Consider the following 22,474-nt stretch of genomic DNA (forward strand, 5'->3'; position numbering starts at 1 on the left):
ATGGTAAGAACATTTGTTTTGCGCTTAGAAGATCCTTGGGCCACCCCCCACCCCAGCTCTAACTATCAGATGATGGAAACACAACTCCCGCCTGAGGCCTACTGCCAACCAGAGCAGGCATCATTGGCCTAGAAAGACCAGCGGTCCGATTCAGTATAAGGCAGCAGCTCCCTGTGAGTGTTCAAACCTCGCAAAGATGCAGCGATCTTGTCGCAGAGCTTTCTTACCATCTCAGGCAGGCTGCCCACTGGCCACAGAGAACTAAATTACCGTTCTGTCTGTGTCAACCTGGGACTCCTAGGTGTAGCATACACTTCCGTCCTGATGCACAGCGGACAGGATGTTTCCCCAGACGTTGATAAAGTTTGACCCGCTTGATGTTTCCCCAGGTGGAGGTTCCTCTGGGACCACGGCAGCGCCACCCACAGATCCATGGTCATCTGGACCAGCTCCCACGTCCCAAGGGAAACCAGCGCCCGATCCTTGGGCTCCGGCATCCACGTTTTCTGATCCCTGGGGTGGCTCCCCTTCCAAGCCCAGCACGAATGGCACAGCAGGTGAGGGACAGCGAGGGCTCCTGAGCCCCTCGGCCTGGCAGAGGGAGGCTTGGGTCAGGCCGGCTGGGAACTGGGGCTCCTGGGTGCTTTCTCCCCACAAACGAGATGCAGGGAACGGACCCCCAGCGCAGGATTGTGTGAGTCTGCGGGGAACGGGTCCCTTCCGCCCTTGCTCTCCTGTTAACCCTGCTGGCCCACCCCCTTCCCCCTTCTGCCTTGTCCCTCCCCTCCAGCTGGCGGAGGCTTTGAGCAGTTTGGCAGCCCCGGGGATGGGGACGAGTTCTCTGATTTCGACAGCCTGCGCCCGGCACTGCCCAAATCCGGGAGCAGCACAGGTGAGCCCTGCTCCCTGCATGGCTCTGCCTTCTCACCTCTGCACCTCCACTTCGCCCTGCATGTCCCTGTCTCTTGCCTGCCACTTTCCTTACTCTCAACCCCCGGGACTGGGTGGGTGGCAGCGGTTCCTGGCATTGCCCTCTGCCCTCTCTTGGGTCAGCCAAACTCAGCTCAGAAGTGACACCCCACGGACCAGTTTTGTTCCTGCATGTACTTTGAAGAGGGGTCTCTTTCTTTCATTCTTTCTCCCCTTCTCACCCCCCACCCACCCTCTTTCCGGCTTCTTTAACCTGGGGCTTGTCTGACCCTTGCATGATTCGAATTGGGAGCGTGTGCCTATGACTGTTGCAAAACCCGAAGGGTATATCTCTGCTGGCCTTTGTCTTTTCCCTCCATGTTTGATCTGTGCTCTTCTGCATCTTCCATTCCCTTCTCTCACCACTCTTTCCTGTCTGGCCCCACCAACCTCTCTCTCCCTCTCTCTTTAGGTGAGCTGTCCCTCTTAGCCGGGGAGGTGCCCATTTGCCGACCTGGCAGTGGCACTGACAGCCCCAACACTTTTGACATGGCCTCCATGGGTGGGTCGCTGCCCGAGATCTCCAAGCCAACGCGGAAGACCCCAGAGTCATTTCTGGGCCCCAACGCTGCCCTCGTCGACCTGGACTCCCTGGTCAGCAAGCCTTCTACTGCCTCTAGCATTGCAAAGGCCTCCAACCCCTTCTTAGCCCCTGGTAAGTGCTCTGGGGCCGGGGCACTCTGTGGGTTCAAGCAGGGCAGAGAGAAGGATATCGCCTTAGTTCTGTTTAGTTGAGTCATACAAGTCAGAACAGGGAGGAAAAGAACCACGTCTTCTTATAACTGCATGAATCTTGTTGGACAGGAAGCTCTTGCCAGGACTCTCTTGTCTGGCCCCCTATTTATGGGGCTTGCTGTTTTGAAGCAGGATTAAAAGCAGACCTCTTGATGGGCTTAAAAATCTCTTCCAGGGTAAACCAGGGAGAAATATGCAGATGAAGTTGGTTTGTGCGGCTTATTTTGTGTAATGTCGCCACATTGAGTCTCATTGTTGCGATGAGGGGTTATGCAAGGCAGAGACCCCACCTTGCCCACCAGAAATCTTCTGCCCAGCACCTTCATGCATAACGTCACAGCCATGAGGCCTGGAAACTTGCTTCACAAACATGCGCAAAGCTCCTCTACTACTCCATACTGCCCTGTCTTGCTCCCAGCCTGATGTTTGAGCTTGGAGTGGGGAGGTTGGGAAGCACACCTTCTGGCTCCTTGGAGGCTCATGCAGTAGATTTGGATATAGGAGCCACAGGTCAGCGCCTTGTTTATAAGGCGCAAATGAGACAAGTCCTCTTTGCTTTAAGCCAGGCCATCCTTGAGCTTGAGTCTGGTGGGTGAAAGCAGAGCAGGGTTGATACACAGTAACTTCTGGGATGGGCTTGAGCAGGAAGATTCAGGACAGATGAAAGGTCATACAGTGGTGCCCCGCAAGACGAATGCCTCGCAAGACGGAAAACCCGCTAGACGAAAGGGTTTTCCGTTTTTGGAGGTGCTTCGCAAAACGAATTTCCTATGGGCTTGCTTCGCAAGAGGAAAATGTATTGCGAGTTCCTGCGGGGTTTTTTTTCCTTCCCCTCCCCCTTTTCCCAAGCCGCTAAGCCGTTTATCAGCTGATCCGCTAAGCCGCTTATCAGCTGATCCACTAAGCAGCTTAACAGCTGATCCGCTAAGCCGCTAATAGCGCTAAGCCGCTAATGGGCTTGCTTCGCAAGACGAAGAGACTCGCGGAATGGATTCTTTTCGTCTTGCGAGGCACCACTGTACTTCTCCATGCTTCAGAGCGTAGTTAAACACTGTCACTTGCTCCCACAGAAGGCAGTGATGGCCGCCAACTGGGATGGTTTTAAAAGAGGATTGGAGAAATTCATGGAAGACAAGGCTATCAATGGCTGCTAGCCACAATGGCTTCTGGGAATCTCAGGCCACTGTGAGAACAGGTTGCTGGACTAGATGGGCTACTGGCCTGATTCTGCAGAGCTTGATAATGTTTTATGGGGCTGCAGAGGAAACCAAGGGTCCTGAGAGTTGAGGGTGGGAGGCATCGACCTGGGACTCCTGGGTTCCTTTTAACTTGTTTTTCTTCCTCCTCCTTTCTCTCTCTCTCCTCTGTCATCTGCTGCAGGTTCAGCCCCAGCCCCAGCCGCGTCTGCCTCAACTACAAACCCCTTCCAGGCAACGGCCGCTGCCCCACTTTCGCTCAACCAGCTCCGCGTCAGTCCGGTCCTCCCTTTGTCTCAGCCGGCGCCCCCTGCCTTCCCCGCCGCAGCTCCTATGGTCTCTGTCTCCCCCATGGCCCCCGGGATGCCCTTGGCCTCCGTTTCCCCCATGGTGGGGGTGCAGCCTATGGGCTCTGTCCCGACTATGGGGCTCTCTGCCATGGGCCTGCCCCCTCAGAGCCTGCCGCCCACTGGCGTCGTCCCCAGCAGCACCTCAGCCGCCTCCATGGGCAGCACCAACCCCTTCTTGCTATAATCAGGGGGGTCTTTTAGCCCTGTGGGGATGACACCCCCTTGTCACCCCCCCCCACATTCCCAGTTTGCAAAGGGGGGGCCCTTAGTTTCCACCCACAAAACGGGGCAGCCGGGAAGGCGGGGGGAGAGAGAAGGAAGGGAAAAGACTTAAGTCCTTATTGCGAGCTCCTCCACCCCCATGTTGGGGGTAGGGTGGACTTAATTTTTTCTCTTTTTGGTTTTGGTTTGGGGGCTTAATTGAAGAGCTCCTCCTTCCCCCCCTCCCCCCGCTGCTCTCCAGGGCAGCTGGGAGACCCCATTTCTGCTGTCCTGTGTTGGCAGCAGGGGCAGCTCCCTTCTCTAACTCAAGTTGAGGGTTCAGCGTCACATTTGAGGGGAGGGAACTACGAACCAACAACAGATCTAGAGTTGTGGGGGGCGTTGAGGGGTGTGTGTGTGGGTCTTCTCCAAAGGCAGGTGGTTGTTGTTGCTGTTCTTTGCGCCCTCTCCCGTATTGGCCACAGAAACCCTTCCCATGTTGAAAGGCGAGGGGGGATTATCATATTTTGGTCAATCCCTCCCACACCTTCCTTCATAAGTCTATCTCTCTTTCTCTCTCTCTTCCCTTTTGCAGAAGGGATGGAGGAAGAGAAGTGGCCGTGCCTCTACCTGCCTTCCAGGCCCTTCCAAACAAAGTTTCCTTGTGGGTGGGGGGAGACAGATGGACACTGTCCTTTTAAATTATGATTTTATTTTGGTAGGCACTCCCCCACTTCCCTTCCAGATGTTTGGTTACATCACCATCCCCTCCTGCCCCAACCCTGTGCCGGGACCAGCCCTTCTCTGCCTCTTCTTTTTTTTTCCACTAAGGGGGTGACGTCAGTGAATCCCCTTCACTACACCTGGGAACGGTTGAGACACTGGGAATACTTGTCTCTTCCGTCTCCGGGGCCAGGCGGGATACCACTAATCTGCGGTCAGAGACCAAAAGCTGGATCTGGAAAGTGGGGCTGGACCATCATTCCTCACAGGGCGACGAGGCCACCGCTACACTTTGCCGCCTGCCCTCTGCAGACTCCCGGGCCGAAGGGAGCCACCATTTTTGTTTCATTTTGCAAGGATCGTGGAGCCCTGTCGGCGCATCACACCTCTGGGGGTGGGGACTTGAAACAGCCAACACAGCCTGCTGTGAAGAAGGAACCTGGAAGCCATCGGGGATCGATACTCTTGAGAACCTTAAAAAAAGAAAAAGTTTTCCAACAGCAACGTGTCCGGGGAGGGAGGGGGGGACTATTGCAGAATTTGAGTCTCTCCCTCTCTCTCGGCCTGCTTTGTGGAAGCCCAGAAACAGCCAAGGGCCCCCTGCCAGATGTGGAACAGCAGGGGATCTGTAAAGCCCAGCCGCCCTTCTCCGTTTCTGAACTGCAGCAGGCCAGGGTGAGGACTCGGATGATGAGTGTGGACAAAGCAACAACGTCCCTGCGGAGGAGGAAATTCTCCCTCTCTTTCTCTTATGCCAACAGTGCGCATTGCTTGAAAAGGGAGCCGGGGGGGGGGGGGAGAGGAGAGGACACGCAGCCACACCCACAACCCGTGGACCCCACTTTGCAGCACTCTTCGCACAGGGGGGGATCAAATGCAGTCTGAGCCGTCCACTCTCCACACGTGACCTACTTTTATGCCCCTCCTGCTGCAACCTCCTCCTTTGTGTGCATGTGTGGGGGTTTTTGGGGGGTGGGGGTGTTGCTCCCACTGCTGACCCACTCGAGACCAGAGAGGACGTGCCATCTTTGACTTGTAAAACAGCGGAGTCCTCCGTCCGTTCCGACAGCATAGCAAAGAAGCCCCCACCGTTCTTCAAGACTCGTTGAAGGAGGGAGGGAGGGGGGAGATGGGTAGGTGGCCTGATTCTGGCCCTTTGGGAGCCAACAGCTTGTGGGGAAAGGGTGGGTCCGAGGCTGCGTGTGCGTGTTTGTGTGCGTGCGTGCGTGTATGTGTATATGTGTTGCTGCTGTAAGTGATTGTCGATTCTTATTTTATGCTACGGGGGGTGGGGCGCTTACTCATTAGCACCCAGGACAATCTGCTAAATCCCTCATTCTTCCCCCACCCTCTGCCACCCCAAATCTCTTGCAATTGTGTTTCTAAAGTGGGTGGGACATCCTACATCTCCCTGCTGCTGCCGCCACCCCCCAAAAAACCCCCCAATCATGCTAGGGGGTAATTTTCTCCCTACACCAGTCAGTATATTTGCAGAATCATTGTGTCATTGGTCAAGGGGTTGGGGTGGGGAAGAGTGGCTGTATGTAACCCTCCCCCTCTTGGCTCTACCCCATCCCTTCCGTTATCTTCCCCACCCCGACCCCCAAGCCTACCCTGGTATGCATCAGAAAAATGCTATTAATGAAATGAAATAAATGGAAATTCTTCTATGGCACCCAAAGGCTTTGGCCCCTGGGTTTGCTTTTGAGGGAGAAGGGCAGAGCTGGGCTCGGGTGGGAGGAAGATGAGGGCGATGTTCATCATTTCAACCTTGAATGTGGAGCCTGTGTGCTGCCCTTCCCCGTGATTGTTGCTGGGCTACAACTCTAGACATCTCTCACTACTGGCCGTGCTGGCTCAGAGCGACTGGAAATGGCACCTTAGAAAATCTGGAGGGCGGCAGGGTCTCCATCCCTGACTTAGGCCATCATTTCCCTATGCAGTGAATTCCTACGAGACTGAGCCTCTCCTGAGATGACAAACCCCTTTGTTTTGAGCTCCCCTTGTACAAAATCAGAGGCCGGAGGGCTTTGAAGGTGGAAATGTCGAGGTAAGTTAGGATTAGAACCACAGGGATATGAGAACATGAAGTCGCCCTCCTCCTCCACCCACACCAGTAAGTCATACCTAGGCAGCAGAACAATGACTTCCAATAATAACTCTTAGGACTGGCTAAGATGGGGGTAACAAATGTGGGCCCTCCAGGTGTTGGAGATCTGAGTGGGCAAGCTCCTTCCAGACTTCAACCCCACTCTACCCACCCACCCCCAGGAAAAAGCTGATTTAATTTTGTCCAGTGTGCATTGGAAGTGTATACAGACAAAAGACTTGAGATTGGATGTGCTTGCTCGCAGTCTTACAAGGGTTTGCTATTTCCTCCCAGTATTTCATGGGACCTTGAGAGGGTGCTTTGGGTTCAAATAGCACTGGTTGTTGTAGGCAAAATGGGCCATTGGATTGCTCCGTGAGTGATTTATGGCCCTGTCTGTGCTGCAGGCTGGTTCTGTTAGCAGATCAGGTTCCTCTGCATACGCTAAGGCGCAAGGTGGGCTTGGGGGCTGAATGATTATGCAGCCTGTGATGTGGGAGCAATTCATACTGGCACCGGCTTGAAATAACGTGCGAGCGTGTCTTATGTAACCAGGGAAGGGATGATGCCTTGGGTGTGGGCAGCAAGTCCCTTTGGACCCAACTAGAGGAAAGGCTGTTCTCTTTCTACACCTTTTCCCCTCGCCACAATTGGCAGCCTGGCTAGCAGTCTCAACCCGGGAGTGTTACAGGATACCTTCCTCAGCTGCCCTATAGATGCTTCAGCCATGCTCATTTGCTGTCTGTTAGGAGAAGGGCCTTGGCCTACCTATGAAACCAAACAGAAGTGGTGGCCTGGGCTTAACCAGCTCATACTCTACGTCAGGTGGGTGGTATTTTTATATCTCCCCCCTTGTTTAAAATCCATAAAGGTCCCTGCAAATCAAGCTAGCTGGAGGGCATCTAGCCATTCCTCCTTGCTAGTGTTGTATTCTGTTTACATGTGGGAATATATATTTTTTTCTAACAACCTCCGTCCCGCATACCTGTAGTTCAAAGTGGTACAACCCATTCCGCTACCTCATTCTGTCCTCTATGTAAATAAGGCCTCAAGATCATGGGCACCAAGCTGTTTGTTCTTTCTCATATCCTGGATTTGCCCCTTAGCCACTCCTTTGCAATACAAAGAGGATACAATACAGTGACACTTGCTCCAAACTCATGCCTTCCAGATATTGTTGGACTACAGCTCTCATCATCCCTGAAACGTGGCCTTGCTAGTTGGGGCTCATGGGAACTGGAGTCTGGTAACACCTTGAAGGGCCCCAGGTTACCCACTCCTACCCTAAGTATTTGCAGCAACCTAATAAGGTCAGGTTACAAGGGATGCAGGTGGCGCTGTGGGTTAAACCATAGAGCCTACGGTTTGCTGATCAGAAGGTCGGCAGTTTGAATCCCCGCGACGGGGTGAGCTGCTGTTGCTCGGTCCCTGCTCCTGCCAACCTAGCAGTTCAAAGGCATGAAGTGCAAGTAGATAAAGAGGTACCGCTCCTGCGGGAAGGTAAACAGCGTTTCCATGTGCTGCTCTGGTTCGCCAGAAGCGGCTTAGTCATGCTGGCCACATGACCCAGAAGCTGTACACCGGCTCCCTCAGCCAGTAAAGCTGAGCGCTACAACCCCAGAGTCATCCGCGACTGGACCAAACGTTCAGGGGTCCCTTTACCTTTAATAAGGTCAGACCACATATTATTAGCCCATCTGAGTCGCAGAGGGGCTGGTGGATTTTGAGGTATGAACTTGCAACCTTATGGCTCACAAATCCTAAACAGCTACTTTACAGCAGTTCTCTGATATAAACTTGCTGGCTGCAGGAAGAGGAAGTCCACATCATTCAAGCTACACCTAGTGTTTGGAACCCTGAATCATTCACAGATCATTGTGTATCTTGTATCTATAACCATGGCTTCCACCCACCAGAGAGCAACTCTGCCATTAACTCTGCACACTCCTCCATCCACTCATTGTGCCATAACTTGCTTGTTTCCACTTCTGCCTTTTGACTTAACCCAATGAATGTATAAGCAAGCTACGTTTGCAATCAGTTTGGGTTGGGTTGGTTTAGGAAAAAATGGGCTATATCAGTACTGCCCCAAAGATGGTTGATAGCCTTGAATAATCAACCTTAGGTATCCAACCAGCCCCCACTTCTTGATGGAAAGACCTTGGAGGTGGGGCCTCAAGACTAGACAGGACATGTGGGGTTTGCTTTGGGCCAAGTGTACACATGTGATTAAAGGTTTGGTTCACACATTTGTGTACCTTGCTGGATTGCTCCTCGGTAGCTGGATGACTGAGCTGTCCCCATTGAAATCTGGGGTGGACATTGGAAGAGCTGTCTTGACTGATGGTTCTGTTTATCCCTCATTTGCACATGCATGGCTGTCTTTGGTGCTGCAGTCGTCACTTCATGCCCTAAGAGAAGAGGGAGTGATGTTGCAAGCACAGACCTCATGGAAAATCACCATTGAAAACTGTTTAATCAAAGGGTGGAGGGCTTGGAATGGTGAATTCTGGAGGGTTTGGAACATTAGCATATGCTGGGACATCAGCATGTGCTGGGACATTAGCATATATGGGGGTGCTTGGAACTTCTGCATATATTGGATTGGCATCCGCCTTCTCTGAACTATCAGAGCTCCACTCAGAACTCTCTGAGCTGTCCTCATCTCCTGAAGACTTGTCTTTTCCTTGCTCCTCCTGTTTGTGACGGCGATACCTGTGGTTAAAGAGAGGAACTCCCTTAAGAGCATAGCAAGACATGTTTTAATTTTGCTGCTCATTCCCAGGCAGCCAGCGAAAGCTGATGGAATAATAATAATATTAATTTTAATTGATAAGTGCTTTCAACGTTCAAAGGGTTTTGCATACATTATCTCCTGCAGAAAGAGGACTGAGGCTCAAGCTGTCTTGCCAACGAGCAAGAATCCTGGCAACGTGCTGTGTGAGGGGTAAACCAAAGTTCCCAGAACCCTTTGGGGGAAGCCATGTGCTTGAAAGGAACGGCATGGATGTGACCTTCATGGTATGGAATAGGTTTGAATGAGGGCTTTTTTGAGTCCTTGGCTCATTCCCCTAAGCCAGGGGTGGAGAACCCATGGACAATAAATCCCAACATTCCTCTGGGCTCTCAGTGATGCTGGATGCAGCTGATGGAAGTAACCAAGATCCAAAATATTTGGAGGACCACATTTACCCATCCATACTTTTGATGCTATGCTAAGACTCTGCTGTGTAGCCCAGTTCTCCCTGCCCTGGAGTTGAGCTACGCTTTTGCAAAAATAAAAATAAAAAATGAATAAATTACACCTATCCAGAAAGACTAAATATTCATGAACTTACCACCATGCTGCTCCTATTCCAAGCAAGAGCAGAAGTGGCACCAGCACTGCTGCAACAACATTCGGCCCTGTGCAAAAGGAACAGGATAACATTTTTGAGAAGGCAGAAGTCTTGAGAGACCAAGGTGGGACCATGGTGAAGCTCTGCATCAACAGCATCCTAAGGGCACTTGTAGCCAAAAACAGGTTCACTGACCACCAGAAAACCGGCAAGTACTGTTTTTGCATGAAGGTAAGGATTATTAAGGGACGCGGGTGGTGCTGTGGTTAAACCACAGAGCCTAGGACTTGCCGATCAGAAGGTCGGCGGTTCGAATCCTCGCGACGGGGTGAGCTCCCATTGCTCGGTCCCTGCTCCTGCCAACCTAGCAGTTTGAAAGCACGTCAAAGTGCAAGTAGATAAATAGGTAACACTCTGGCGGGAAGGTAAACGGCATTTCCGTGCGCTGCTCTGGTTTTCCAGAAGCGGCTTAGTCATGCTAGCCACATGATCCAGAAGCTGTACACCGGCTCCCTCGGCCAATAAAGCGAGATGAGCGCCGCAACCCCAGAGTCGGCCACAACTGGACCTAATGGTCAAAGGTCCCTTTACCTTTAAGGATTATTAATATTGATACATACCCCGATGTCTTCATGATGGCTACAGAGCAAATTAGGCAAAAGAGTAAAGGAGATGGGCCCCAATGAGGGTGTTCAGGGCTCCAGCTGGAGCGCCCCAGGCCACGTTGGCTCTCAGTTTGTACTGACATGTACAGAGAGTAGTGAGAGATGCTGTGACTGGAGGGAGACGTTAAGGGATAGAGGTATAGAAAGGCAAGTTACCTGCACATACAAAGGGGTCAAGGCAGGAAACTTTGATAAGCTGGCAGTTTGAACACTGTGCCACTTCGTAGGGTCGGAACCTGGACTTGGCTGTGGAAATGTCACGGAAAAGGGGATTCCATTAGACAATGACATCTTCTGAACATTTTGCCAATCTCTTGTTGATTCAGATGTAATGCCAAGCTATGGTTTGTTGTGATGTCTGGGCCAAATCAAGTCGGCAGATTATGATATGAGATGACCATCAAACCAGGAGCTGAAACGTGGTATGAAACCTAAGGTTTGGTGTCACATATGAACCAACAAACCATGGTTTGGAATGTTGATCCAGTCCTGGAAGCTGCTGCTTCAGATAGCAGCTAGGTATTCTTCAGGGGACACCCAAGAAACTACCCAAATAATGGTTTCCATTATTTGGAAATATTCCATTATTCCAGGCAGAGGGCCTTCTCGGTAGTGGCACCTGCGCTGTGGAACGCCCTCCTACCAGATGTCAAAGAGAACAACTACTACCAGACTTTTGGACGACATCTGAAGGCAGCTCTGTTTAGGGAAGCTTTTAATGTTTGAGGCATTACTGTATTTTAATATTGTGTTGGAAGCCGCCCAGAGTGGCTGGGGAAACCCAGCCAGGTGGGCGGGGTATAAATAATATTTTATTATTATTATTATTATTATTATTATTATTATTATTATTATTATTATTTATTATTATTATTATTATTATCAATTTATTTATTTATTAGTTAGTTATTTCCCTGCACGTGTAGACATGGTGGTATGCCTGAACCAACTCAAAGGCACAAAACTGGCAATGAATTTAAATAACCAGTAAAGTCTCCTCTTTTGACTTCACAAGCACTAACACGGATAACAGTGCCAACAGTGCATTTGCACACACAATCCCTGGATGAGATCATTTTCATTTATTCCTGATCTGGTTACTACCTTCTTTTTCCTGGGGCTGCGAGGAATGGATACCCACCATTTATAACTGGCATCACACAAACACACACACACAATGGACACTTAAAAAAAAAAGCAGCAGACACCATATGGCCAGACAGATGCCCTTCTAGTTTGGACAGACGGACTCACCACAGGAAAGGCTGCAGACTGGATATAAAAGAGAAAAACAAAGGTATGAGCACTAGAGAAAGGCGAGCCCTCCCCACTCACAGGACTCCATCTTGCCCTACCCAACAGGTCACCTCCAAAACCCTGTCACCTCCATGATGTGTGGGCCACGTTCTCCTCAGCTGTATGCCTCTGACCAGAGGTTCTGTCCTCAAGCACTTACCTTCCTTCACAAAGGCCTTAGATGCCTCTTCCAATCGCTTGACAAAATTCTTCTTTTCCTCCTCCGCCTCCCTCATAAGGCTGCCATGATCTGTAGGGAAAGAGAAATGGGTTGATAGAAGCCAAGGCTTTTGAGTGCAGCAGAAGGGATAGTGCCTGATCAATTGCCTGGTTGTTGTTGTTTTTTTAATAATTTTTATTAACAGGCCAATCACATCACATTATTCAAATCACATTAGTTCCAAACTATACAGCCAAATGTTAATTTTTTTTGAGGGTACCCATATATCAAGCTCCGCACGAGTCCAAAATTCCGGATAACTCCGGACATCACTCATTTTACTGCACTGATTAGTCAGCTCTATCCAGTTCAATCCGGATAGTCCTTTATTACTTTCTTTCTCATCTTGTTGTAGTCATATATTCCTTTCTTTGCGATCTCTGATGAGATCAATTGCCTGGTTAATTGGGGCCACCAAGGGGTGGAATGAGAGAAGGAGGGTTTGGGGGTATTTTGTGTTTGCGTGTGTGTGTTAGGAGCTACTGCAATGGCAATCAATGGCTCCCTGACATAGTTGTGCTGCAGGTAAGTTTGGAAGGAAGAGGACAAGCTAACAACAACTACCTTTTCCACTCCTCTTGATAATCTGTTCAAGGTGGAGAAAGAGAGTCCCAGCCTCACGCTCCATATGTTCCCGTTCTGCAGAGGAAACAAACCAAAACAATGATGCCTGAATTTTTCCTCATTCTCCATTTTGAACACACCCTCCCACACGGTGGAACCTTAAAATATTTCCCCAAGGGTGCAGGTTCCAATGGGAAAGCGGCAATGGTAGCTCATCTGCCGTTCCCAATCTTGTTGAGGAGCCCTGGGGAAGCCCCTGAGCAACCCCGACAGTTCTTAAGGACACCGTTTTCATGTGCGCTAAATGACGCCACGTGGAGTTGCTGCATGCAGGAGGCCCATGCGCATTCTCACAGCTTGTGGGAGGGGAAGTGGGTGCCAAGTCTGCTATGATGTATGGGTTCCATATGGAAGTTTGCATCCCTGAAACTCCAACCACAAAAGTGCTTCCAATTGGACTGTGCTGTTTTATAAAGGATGGGCTTTAATAATGGCTCTTCCTGTATTTTGATTTGTAGCAGCTGATGGCATTTCGTAAGCCACTTCTAGGTATTGTCAAAAAATGTTAAGCCGTGTATAAATTACCCAAATGAAAATAATGAAATAGATTGCTGCACTCAGGGTGTTGCATAGGGACGCTTTACAAAATGGAGCAGATGGCTTCAACTTGTCTTCATAATCCATTCCACCCACTGCTATAACTTCAGCCTCCTCTCCCCTCGCCAGATGATATTCTGCTGCCCAATTCTTCCTGCTCACTGCAGCCAGTGACAACCAAGAAATCTATGTGGGTGAATTTAATCGGAGCAGAGTTGCATATTATCGTTATGCTCAACAAGACCATGGGCTCCCTGGTTCCTTGGACCAGGGAGGGGGAAACCTGTGACCCCTCCCCCACAACACTGAGGGGCTACAACTCCCAGCGATCATAACCATTGGCAACACAGGCTGGGAATGATGATGCGAGTTGGTTGGAACCCAATAACATCTAGAGGGCCACAGATTTCCCATGGCAAGCAGGGGTGACACCTGTTCTCTTCAGCCATTTCAGTCATTAGCAAAATCAGCAACAGCTTTGTACTTTTCAGGGTATTATCCTATCGCAGCTGTGGTTCTTCAGACCCAGAATGGCCTCTGTCTTGGATTTCTGACTTGTCAGAAGCCTAGCCTACTTCACAGGGTGGTTGTGGGGGGTTAAACAAGGAGCGAGAGAACCATGTACTCCACATTGAGCTCCTTGGAGAAAATAAATGCAATACAGTGGTACCTCTGGTTATGTACTTAATTTGTTCTGGAGGTCCGTTCTTAACCTGAAACTGAAGCACCACTTTAGCTAACGGGGTCTCCCGCTGCTGCCGCGCCGCCACTGCACGATTTCTGTTCTCATCCTGAAGCAAAGTTCTTAACCTGAGGTACTGTTTCTGGGTTAGCGGAGTCTGTAACCTGAAGCATATGTAACCTGAAGCGTGTGTAACCCGAGGTACCACTGTACTATAATTAAAGGCTTTCCACTCACTCAAGATTGCAAAATAAAATAAAATGGGGAGCTGGATAATGTGCCATTTGGAGGTTCAGAAATGGGGACCTTTTGCATCCCCATGGAGAAGCTCCTCCCTAGTATCTCGTGGACATTGCTTGCGCCTTCTCTTAATTCTGTACCCAAATAGTGTCTGCCATAGGCAGCGAGGTCTTCAGCGCTGCCTATGAAAAGCTTCCCCAAGTTTTTGGTGGCCTCTGAGTCCTGCCCAAGCAGCAAATAGGAGTCGTAGCCAAAGTAGACAATGGCATCTGGCCAGCAACGGAGGCATGTGCCTGCCAGCTGCACAGGCAGGGACCAGGCCAGCCAGCCGAGCAGCGATATCCTGGCCATAGGAACCAGGATAAAGGAGCCGCTTCCTGCTCAGGGTAGTGCTTGTTCCGAGCCAAGCTCCTCCCCTGCTTCTTACATCACTTCCTGTTGTAGCATCACAGAGACTAGCGCCAAACACACCGTCTATTTACTCTCTCTCTCCTTGGCAACGTTTCCGTGTGTCATGGAGGTGGTTGCCTTTCCAGTGGTTCCTGACTTCACGGAAGAGTTTTCACCGGCTGCAGTAAGGGGAAGAGGCAATGGCACCCCAGTTCCTGCTGGTGTTCCCCCTTTGGCTCTTCTCTCTTCAAGCAGTGGCTGGTTGCCTTCAGTGTGACCGCCGCTTCTTGGATTCTGTGGCAACCTTGCTGCTGGAAATGCTCCCAGCAGACCTTCCTGACCAAGACACCCTCATACAACGGCACATCCAGGCCTTTGCTGACCTGCACGGCACCTTCCTCCGAAAGATGCACGAGCGAGTGCTGGGTGCGAACTGAGCAGAGAAGCGTTGGCAGGGCTGTAACATCTGGGGCAGGGTGGAGAAGGGTTGAGGTTACTGTTATGTATTGAAGTTCTCACCCTGGCCACCAGGAGTATCGTGTAGATAGTTTTCACTCAGGTCCATGTCAGTTATTTTAGGCGGGAAACCCTGGGTTGTTGTTGCTACAATGTTGACAGCCGGCTGCCTATAAAAGCAAGCCGGCTGAGCTGTTTGCTGTTCAGTTCTGTTCTGGCCTGTGAATAAACAAAAGCCATCTTAATTTAACCAAATCCAGTGCCCCAACTGTTAAGTTGTGAGTGAACATATCAGACAACACAGAATTTTTCAAACAGCTCTTATTTATTCCCAGGCCAGTTCAGACTGAAGGGTTCAGTCAGCACTCTTATATAGAACTCCAGTACAACGTAACTGTAACAACTTTCTGTAACTACCCAATCACTGAACGTCACTTTTGATCCCTTATTTGCATATGTGGACCTGAGTAAAAACTATCTACAGTATCCCCCTGCTGGCCCAGGGTGAGAACTTCAGTACATAACAGTTACAGCCACAAATGTCTCTTTTGCAGATGTCCGAGGAGTGATGTCTATCAAATCAGATGTTATTAGTCAGTTGAGGGACATCAAGAGCAGCAAAACCTGGAAAGGTGAGCTGGGGGAAAGGAGAGAGGGAGCTGGGGGGATGGGATTGCATTTGGGATAGGGTTGTAGGTTAGAAATTTGGTGCAGTTTGCGCTGAAATGTGTACTTAAACTATTTTATGCCTATGAAAACACAGCCGTCTCCCCAAATTCGCACTTCTCCAAATCTTGAAATGCAGCTTGCCAGCCACATCATCTGTGGGAAGACACATAAAGGTAAAGGTAAAGGTACCCCTGCCCGTACGGGCCAGTCTTGACAGACTCTAGGGTTGTGCGCTCATCTCACTCTAGAGGCCGGGAGCCAGCGCTGTCCGGAGACACTTCCGGGTCTCGTGGCCAGCGTGACGAAGCTGCTCTGGTGAACCGGCACCAGAGCAGCACACGGAACGCCGTTTACCTTCCCGCTATAAAGCGGTACCTATTTATCTACTTGCACTTAAGGGTGCTTTCGAACTGCTAGGTGGGCAGGAGCTGGGACCGAAAGATGGGAGCTCGCCCCGCTGTGGGGATTCGAACCGCCGACCATGCGATCGGCAAGTCCTAGGCACTGAGGTTTTACCCACAGCGCCACCCGCGTCCCTTGGGAAGACACAAAGGCTAGGGTTAATTTTGCCTAATAATAATAATAATAATAATAATAATAATAATAATAATAATAATAATTTATACCCCCCTATCTGGCTGGGTTCCCCAGCCACTCTGGGCAGCTCCCAACAGAATATTAAAAGCACAATAAAAGATCAAACATTAAAAACTTCCCTAAACAGAGCTGCCTTCAGATGTCTTCTAAAAGTCAGATAGTTGTTTATTTCCTTGACATCTGAGGGCGTTCCTCGTGAATGCATATATTAGTGAAATTAGCATACCAAAATGCATTCTATATGGGGAAATTGCTTTGCCAAAATGTTTATGTGAGGCAAAATAGCACACAAAAATGGGTGTATGCTGGGGGATGGGGGAGGGAATCACACTAAAATGCTGAGAAATTTTATGGAGGACTTAAAAAAAAAAAAGCAAACTGATATGGAAATGTGGAAAAATGAGAAACTGAGAGAAACTAAAATGGACAAATTTCCCCAGTCCTACTTACGGTAAATGCTGAATCTCATAAAGCCATTCAATCAGCATAGGGAGTGGGGTGGGGAGACCACCCAAATATTTAGGTGGTTCTCCTAAGCTCATGATCTAACTCAAGTCCCAAGCCTGGCACTATGGGTCCTCATATAACTCCTCTTTGTGTTTGCTAAGGCCCCTGCCTCCTAATTTTATTTATTTATTGCTGTTTAGGGTGTACGTGTTTTACTTTGTGGGGGAGGGATTCTGAACATTGCCAGTTTTTGTGTGTGAAATGGTTATTTTTGGTGCCCCAACTGCTCCTTCCATTTCCAAAAGAAGGTTGGGGACCCCTGATTTGATCCCAGACCTAAAGCAGGTCTGCAGCTCAATGGCAGAGATCCATTTTTGCAGGTGGAAGATCCCGGGCTCAGTCCCCCGCTTCTCCAGGAAGGGCTTGGGAGAGACTCTTGCCTGAAACCCAGATAAGCCACTGATGGAAGTCCACAAAGCCAGGATTGATATTTTAGTGACAGAATTAATTCCAAGTATATTCCTAACCCTAATCCTAAATATAACATGTGAGAGGTCAGGTTTTTATGTGCTGTGCAGCTTTGCCAGGCTAAAATTCTAACCCAGCATCTTAGGAATTATCTCCCTCTAACAAACCTTAAGCTCTGTTTCCTTCCTCAGGCGTCTTCTTGTGGCAACTCTCCCTGTATCAGCTCCGGGTATCTTTGCGAAGGCGCTTGCAGCAGTCGCTGGAGAAATTCGCCGACCTCGGTACCAATCGGGAAGGGAAACCAGGGCAGTTAAAGGCACCAGCACCTCTTATTCTAACCCACTGCCCTGACCTTCACTTCCCCCTTTATCCGGGAATCCTGGGGTCGGGGTTGGGGCTCAGGGTGGGCCAGGGGTGCCCTCTCCCTATGTATAAAATACCGCTACTGGCAGTCTTGTAGCCAGCATTGCTCAGGAACAATGAGAAACAGAATCAGCGTGCTTTCAAAATCAGCAGTCAAAATCGGTGCACTTTTGAAATCAGTGGTTAAATTTGATGCAGTTTTCAAAGATTCAGTCCGCAATCCTGATTAAGGATGACATGCAATTACAGTGGTACCTCAAGTTAAGTACTTAATTCGTTCCGGAGGTCCGTTCTTAACCTGAAACTGTTCTTAACCTGAAGCACCACTTTAGCTAATGGGGCCTCCTGCTGCTGCCGCGCCGCCGGAGCATGATTTCTGTTCTTATCCTGAAGCAAAGTTCTTAAACTGAAGCACTATTTCTGGGTTAGTGGAGTCTGTAACCTGAAGCGTATGTAACCCGAGGTACCACTGTATATCCAAACTTAGACAAAAAACCTGCTCCTTGGTCTCAGGAGCCATCATGCAAAATTTAGTTATACATTATCTTGAGAGGTGCCCAAATGGATATAGCAAACAGAAAAACAACTTTCCAAAATAGGTAGAGGATAGGGACTGTCAATCCTTTCAGGCACATTTGCAGAATGGTGTAACATTTGTTGGCACCACACACACACAGACACAATCACTACCATAAAGCCCACACTGCCGCCTGTTCTGTTGACTACAACAGAAAACTTATTTCAAGGGCAAATTCATTTGAAGGAATTCAGCTGAGAGATGGGGCCCTGCAGGCACCATGCAAAGTGCCTGGGAGAGGGTGGGCACACACCGATGACCCTGGAGGTATGGCCAGGAATAAAACCTACGAATAAAAATATACGGCTAAATACAGAACAATAACAAACGCAAGAATAATGACCATGTAACAACTTCCTGTATTAAACATCATCAGTTCAGTGAGGTTGCAGATGGAGGAGCAAGAAAAGAGCAGGTGACTTGCTGCACCAGATGTAGATTTAAAATATACATATTTGTATTTTGGGCAGAACGTGCTCACTTGGAGGAAGAACTTCATTATAAAAGGGGGAACTGAATTGCTGTAGGCAGAGGTGGGTTGTGATGTGCCAAACTTTGAGTTGATTCCTTGCACATTGAAATAACAAAATTAATAAGGTCTTATATATATAATAAATGTTCATAAATGTACCAAGCAAACATGTACATAAATATATAAACCACATGTCTGAAGCAGCACAAGAAAACAGCCCTGAAACCATTTTGACTCCCAATCTGACCAAATGATTTCTCTGCAAGGTCAAGGAAAATGGAAAAGCCTCCCCATTGTCTTTTCCTTCACAAATCCTGTCTTAAGGGTATGTCTGTGTATGAATAGGGTGAGCCTGTGACCTGGCTCAGGAACTAAGTATTTATCATTACAAAAGACTGGCCAGGCTCCCCAGGGTATCCAATCAAGTAAGCATTAACAGGTAACCTGCCAGACAGGAGGTAAACAACACACTCAGATTTCTGTTGTAGATTGCCCTTTCTGAGATGTAGGTATGATGTGTCTGGGGCATGGTCTTGAGCTACACCCCTTTCTGTGATGTATGATGTATCTGGGGGTGGTCTGGGACTCCAGGGCTGGCAATTTAAAATGTCTATATAAGGGTGGGCACACCTTTGTTTGGGGTCCTCCTTCTCCTGCATGTGAAGGGGGCACCCTGTTGCAACAGTTCAGGCTTACTAGCTGCTTTGCTTCTCAATATTCTCTGGTTGGCCTCTGTTATTTTCTCCGACCGATGGAGGACTCTATAAGGGCTCTTGTGTCCCCCATAAGGGAATAAGGGCAGATTTTTGTTTATTACAACATAGTTGTAAATTGCATACCAGCTAAGTGAGACTCCCTCCGTCTGGGTTTTAGGTCTCTAAACCAGGCCTCTCTCTTTTCTTCCACCCTCACCCTTCAGCTTGTTCTGAGGATTGCAGTAAGTATCAGACTCCCTCCCCGATCAGAGCCCTTCCTCCGCCCCCCCCAAGTTGCCCACACAGCCTCCTGGACTGGAACCGGATGCCCCAGCGAGGCCCCCCAGATCCCTGCCTTGTTCCTCCCTCTGCAGCAGTGACTGAGGGCCCCGTCCTGGACTGCTGGACCTGCTTACGTATCGCCACCCAATGCTTTGATGGAGAGCTCTGTGGAGGTAAGACCGAGGTGGGTGGGGGGCTTCCAGCTTCTGCCTTCTGTTCCCAAACTTGTGCACAAAGTGGCCATTGCTACCTCCACTCTTGGCTGTTACGAATTGGTTCCCAACGCGTGTTGTAACTCTCGCTTCCTGTTCCCATTTGAAAGCCACCATTTGGGTGGCTGAACCAGGGAGCAAGATAAGAGAGGGTTGCTCATCCCAGCCAACGCAAGAGGCTAAAAGGATGTTTCTGTTGCCCCCTAGTGGAAGACAGACGCCTTGCAGAATATAATGAAGTTGTTCTTTACCTCTTCTTTGTTTGCGAGTCTGTGTTGGTGACCTCAGTTGTTCTTGTGTGAGTAAATGGCTCTGCAGAGTTCCCTCCCTTTCCCATAGAATCCGAGAGTCCAAACTTTCAGGTTTCCTGACCGGCATTTGCCTTCCTTCGCAAAGAAGCCACTGGGCACCAACCCTATTGTGGTACACAGGACCATCATTCTCCCATCCTAAGGAACCCAGGAGTTCTTGCTGCCAGCTGTTCCCATTCACTTGACCCACCTCTGTCGACTCTGTCGATTGAACCGGGGACTGCCTGCAACCCATAGAGCTTACTGAAGCTACTACTGAACTGTGGCCCTTCAAAGGAGTGCAAGCATAGAATGTGGTGTGGAATTTAGATTTCTGAGAACATTGGCTGCCTTTCCCCCCCAGAAATCTACTGTATTTTTCGCTCTATAAGACGCACCTGACCATAAGACGCACATAGTTTTTAGAGGAGGAAAACAAGGGAAAAAATATGCTGAATCAAATGTTGTTGAAGAGGCTTTGCACGGCTATTCCTGAAGCCAGAACAGCAAGAGGGATTGCTGCACAGCACATTTCCCCTTACTTTTTAGGAGGGGAAAAGTGTGTCTTATAGAGCGAAAAATGCGGTAGTTTCTGGACCTCAAGGTTCCAGAGTAAATTTCCTACCCATTTCTATTACTTCTCCTTTCTTGCCACCAGATTTCCAAAAGATTTTGAAAACTTGATTGAAGAACACAGGATGATATTCAAATCCAAGCAGAGTTAATACATGCTTAATTTCTGCTTTCTGTTTATTTAGGATAGTTAGTTGACTGGGGTCCTCCCCCCCCCCCCCAGTGTGTGCAGGTATTTGCATATACAGAGGATTCCAGAAAGTAGACCTGAGTTTAAATTCATGTCCAGAGATGGAGGAGGGGGCAGTTCTCAAAATATTTGAGAAATGCTGGCCAGTCGCTCCATATGCAGCCGTGTGAGATTGGAGAATGTTGAGATTGTAGTAAGAAGCAGCAAAAGGGGGGGGGGCAAATCTTTAGCCTTTCTCTCTGATGTGTGATTTGTGTTGCAGGGAGTTGAAATGCAGAGGAGCGTTTAAGGCTGTGAACAGACCATGCATTTAAAGCACTTGACTCCCCCCCCCCCATATATTGAGAAGTGTAGTTTACCCTTCACAGAACTACAATTCCCAGCATCCTTAACCTACGCTTTTTTTGGGTGAGGGGAGAAGTCATGAGATTTAAATGTGCACAGCCTCAAAAAGAGAAATGGCATCTCCCACCTGCAGTCTGAAGTGATACAGTTTGCTCCACCATCTCAGCATTCTGCCACCTCATTCTGCCTCCAAGTGTAGACCAGGCCCCATTCTGGACCCAGAAGACCCAGGAGTTTCTTCGCCTCTACTAACCACCCTTCCCACACTTCCAGGTACTGGGTGTGCGTCAAGCATAAGAAGCAGATGCTACGAAAAGCACTGCGCCTTTAGGGCGCTAGAGGCTGCTGGACCCTTCCAGGACCCCCTCATCTGTGAGCTTCTGCTGGTTAGAACAAATACAAATTTTACACTTGGAATAAAAGAACATCTTTGCTTCTTATTTCATAGAGTTGGAAGGGACCCCGAGGGCCATCTAGTCAAACCCCCTGCAATGCAGGATTTTCTCAGCTAAAGCATCCACGACAGATGGCCATCCAACCTCTGCTTATAAAACCTCCAAGGAAGGAGAGTCCGCCACCTTTCGTGAGAGTCTGTTCCAGCTCTTACTGTCAGAAAGATCTTCCTGATGTGTAGTCGAAATTTCCTTTCTTGCAACTTGAATCCACTGGTTTGGGCCCTAGCCTCCAGAGCAGGAAGAAACAAGCTTGCTCCATCTTCCGTGTGAGTGACAGCTCTTTGGATATTTGAAGATGGCTACAATATCTCCTCTCAGTCTCCTCTTTTTCAGGCTAAACATACCCAGCTCCCTCAACTGTTTCTCATAAGGCTTGGTTGCCAGACCCTTGATCATCTCAGTCACCTTCCTCTGCACAGGGAACAGAGAAGAGAGAGTTGGGAGCCCCCGTGGTGGATTTTAGGAGGATCTGGGAGGGCAGGCAGACGGTCTAGACCAGAGCTTTCCAAACTTTTCACGTTGACACACTTTTTAGACATGCATCATTTTGTTTTTTTTTATATATATAAATATTTATTAAGAATTTTTATAAGAAAAAAACATAAATAACAAACAACATTGCTTATGTCATACACAAAATTTCATAACTCGTTTGGACTTCCTCACATCTCCCGCTCCCACTTACATTGTTAAAAAATTTTTTTCAAGCAAATTATCATCTTGTTTACAATCTTATATCCACTTATTTAAATATAATCTGATAGTTTTCCCAAAGGATTTGTCTTTTCCTTTATCTCGCTTATCGTCTAGTTTCAATCTAGTTTAGTGGTGGCCAATTATTTATGATCAAGCATCCTTCTTAACATTCAATCAAATTACAATATTTTTGTAAATAAGTTTTAAATTTCTTCCAGTCTTCTTCCATCCTTTCTTCTCCCAGGTCTCGGATTCTGCCGGTCATCTCTGCCAGTTGCATATAGTCTATCAGCTGCATCTGCCATTCTTCCAGTGTGGGTAGATCTTGAGTCTTCCAATTTTTGGCAATGAGTATCCTTGCTGCTGTTGTTGCATACATAAAAAATGTTCGGTCCTTCTTTAACACCCCCTGGCCGACAATACCCAAGAGGA

At 48.8% G+C, this 22,474-nt stretch overlaps 3 protein-coding genes and 1 long non-coding RNA gene across 17 annotated transcripts in view; 2 read left to right on the forward strand and 2 right to left on the reverse strand.

The window, feature by feature from the left end:
• EPN1 (epsin 1) overlaps positions 1 to 5,855 on the forward strand; it is a 32,827-nt gene extending 26,972 nt beyond the window's left edge. For 8 of the 10 annotated variants that reach the window (XM_083707707.1, XM_083707708.1, XM_083707703.1 and 5 more), the window contains 4 exons: positions 390 to 557; positions 791 to 892; positions 1,382 to 1,624; positions 3,085 to 5,855. In XM_083707707.1, the coding sequence (XP_083563833.1) occupies positions 390 to 557; positions 791 to 892; positions 1,382 to 1,624; positions 3,085 to 3,434 (863 nt within the window). In that variant the 3' untranslated portion in view covers positions 3,435 to 5,855. The remainder of the gene's footprint in view (positions 1 to 389; positions 558 to 790; positions 893 to 1,381; positions 1,625 to 3,084) is intronic. The other 2 variants (XM_083707711.1, XM_083707706.1) reach the window with 1 other exon arrangement.
• Positions 5,856 to 8,713: 2,858 nt separating this feature from the next.
• Positions 8,714 to 14,268, reverse strand: TEX51 (testis expressed 51). 2 transcript variants are annotated; one of them, XM_083707747.1, is made up of 7 exons: positions 14,006 to 14,264; positions 12,347 to 12,421; positions 11,723 to 11,812; positions 11,521 to 11,538; positions 10,423 to 10,512; positions 9,602 to 9,668; positions 8,714 to 8,978 (listed from the first exon to the last, which is right to left on the reverse strand). In XM_083707747.1, exons 1-7 carry the CDS (start codon positions 14,214 to 14,216, stop codon positions 8,738 to 8,740), a joined length of 792 nt encoding a protein of 263 aa, XP_083563873.1. In that variant the 5' UTR covers positions 14,217 to 14,264; the 3' UTR covers positions 8,714 to 8,737. The 2 variants fall into 2 exon arrangements, with proteins under 2 accessions (XP_083563873.1, XP_083563874.1); XM_083707748.1 differs by lacking the exon at positions 12,347 to 12,421 and having other exon boundaries at positions 14,006 to 14,268.
• Positions 14,269 to 14,341: 73 nt separating this feature from the next.
• Positions 14,342 to 21,427, forward strand: IZUMO3 (IZUMO family member 3). 4 transcript variants are annotated; one of them, XM_083707746.1, is made up of 7 exons: positions 14,348 to 14,681; positions 15,266 to 15,343; positions 17,084 to 17,173; positions 19,224 to 19,241; positions 19,374 to 19,454; positions 19,701 to 19,791; positions 21,165 to 21,331. In XM_083707746.1, exons 1-7 carry the CDS (start codon positions 14,456 to 14,458, stop codon positions 21,220 to 21,222), a joined length of 642 nt encoding a protein of 213 aa, XP_083563872.1. In that variant the 5' UTR covers positions 14,348 to 14,455; the 3' UTR covers positions 21,223 to 21,331. The 4 variants fall into 4 exon arrangements, with proteins under 4 accessions (XP_083563869.1, XP_083563871.1, XP_083563870.1 ...); XM_083707745.1 differs by lacking the exon at positions 19,701 to 19,791 and having other exon boundaries at positions 14,344 to 14,681; positions 21,165 to 21,424; XM_083707744.1 differs by having other exon boundaries at positions 14,345 to 14,681; positions 19,224 to 19,454.
• Positions 15,386 to 20,126, reverse strand: LOC310829379. The gene is made up of 3 exons (XR_014557249.1): positions 19,745 to 20,126; positions 17,060 to 17,169; positions 15,386 to 15,533 (listed from the first exon to the last, which is right to left on the reverse strand). It is a non-coding gene; the product is annotated as an uncharacterized lncRNA (long non-coding RNA).
• Positions 21,428 to 22,474: the final 1,047 nt, after the last annotated feature.

The sequence above is a fragment of the Podarcis gaigeae genome, assembly GCF_964106915.1.
Source record: "Podarcis gaigeae genome assembly, chromosome: 13".
In the NCBI taxonomy this organism is placed as follows: domain Eukaryota; kingdom Metazoa; phylum Chordata; class Lepidosauria; order Squamata; family Lacertidae; genus Podarcis; species Podarcis gaigeae.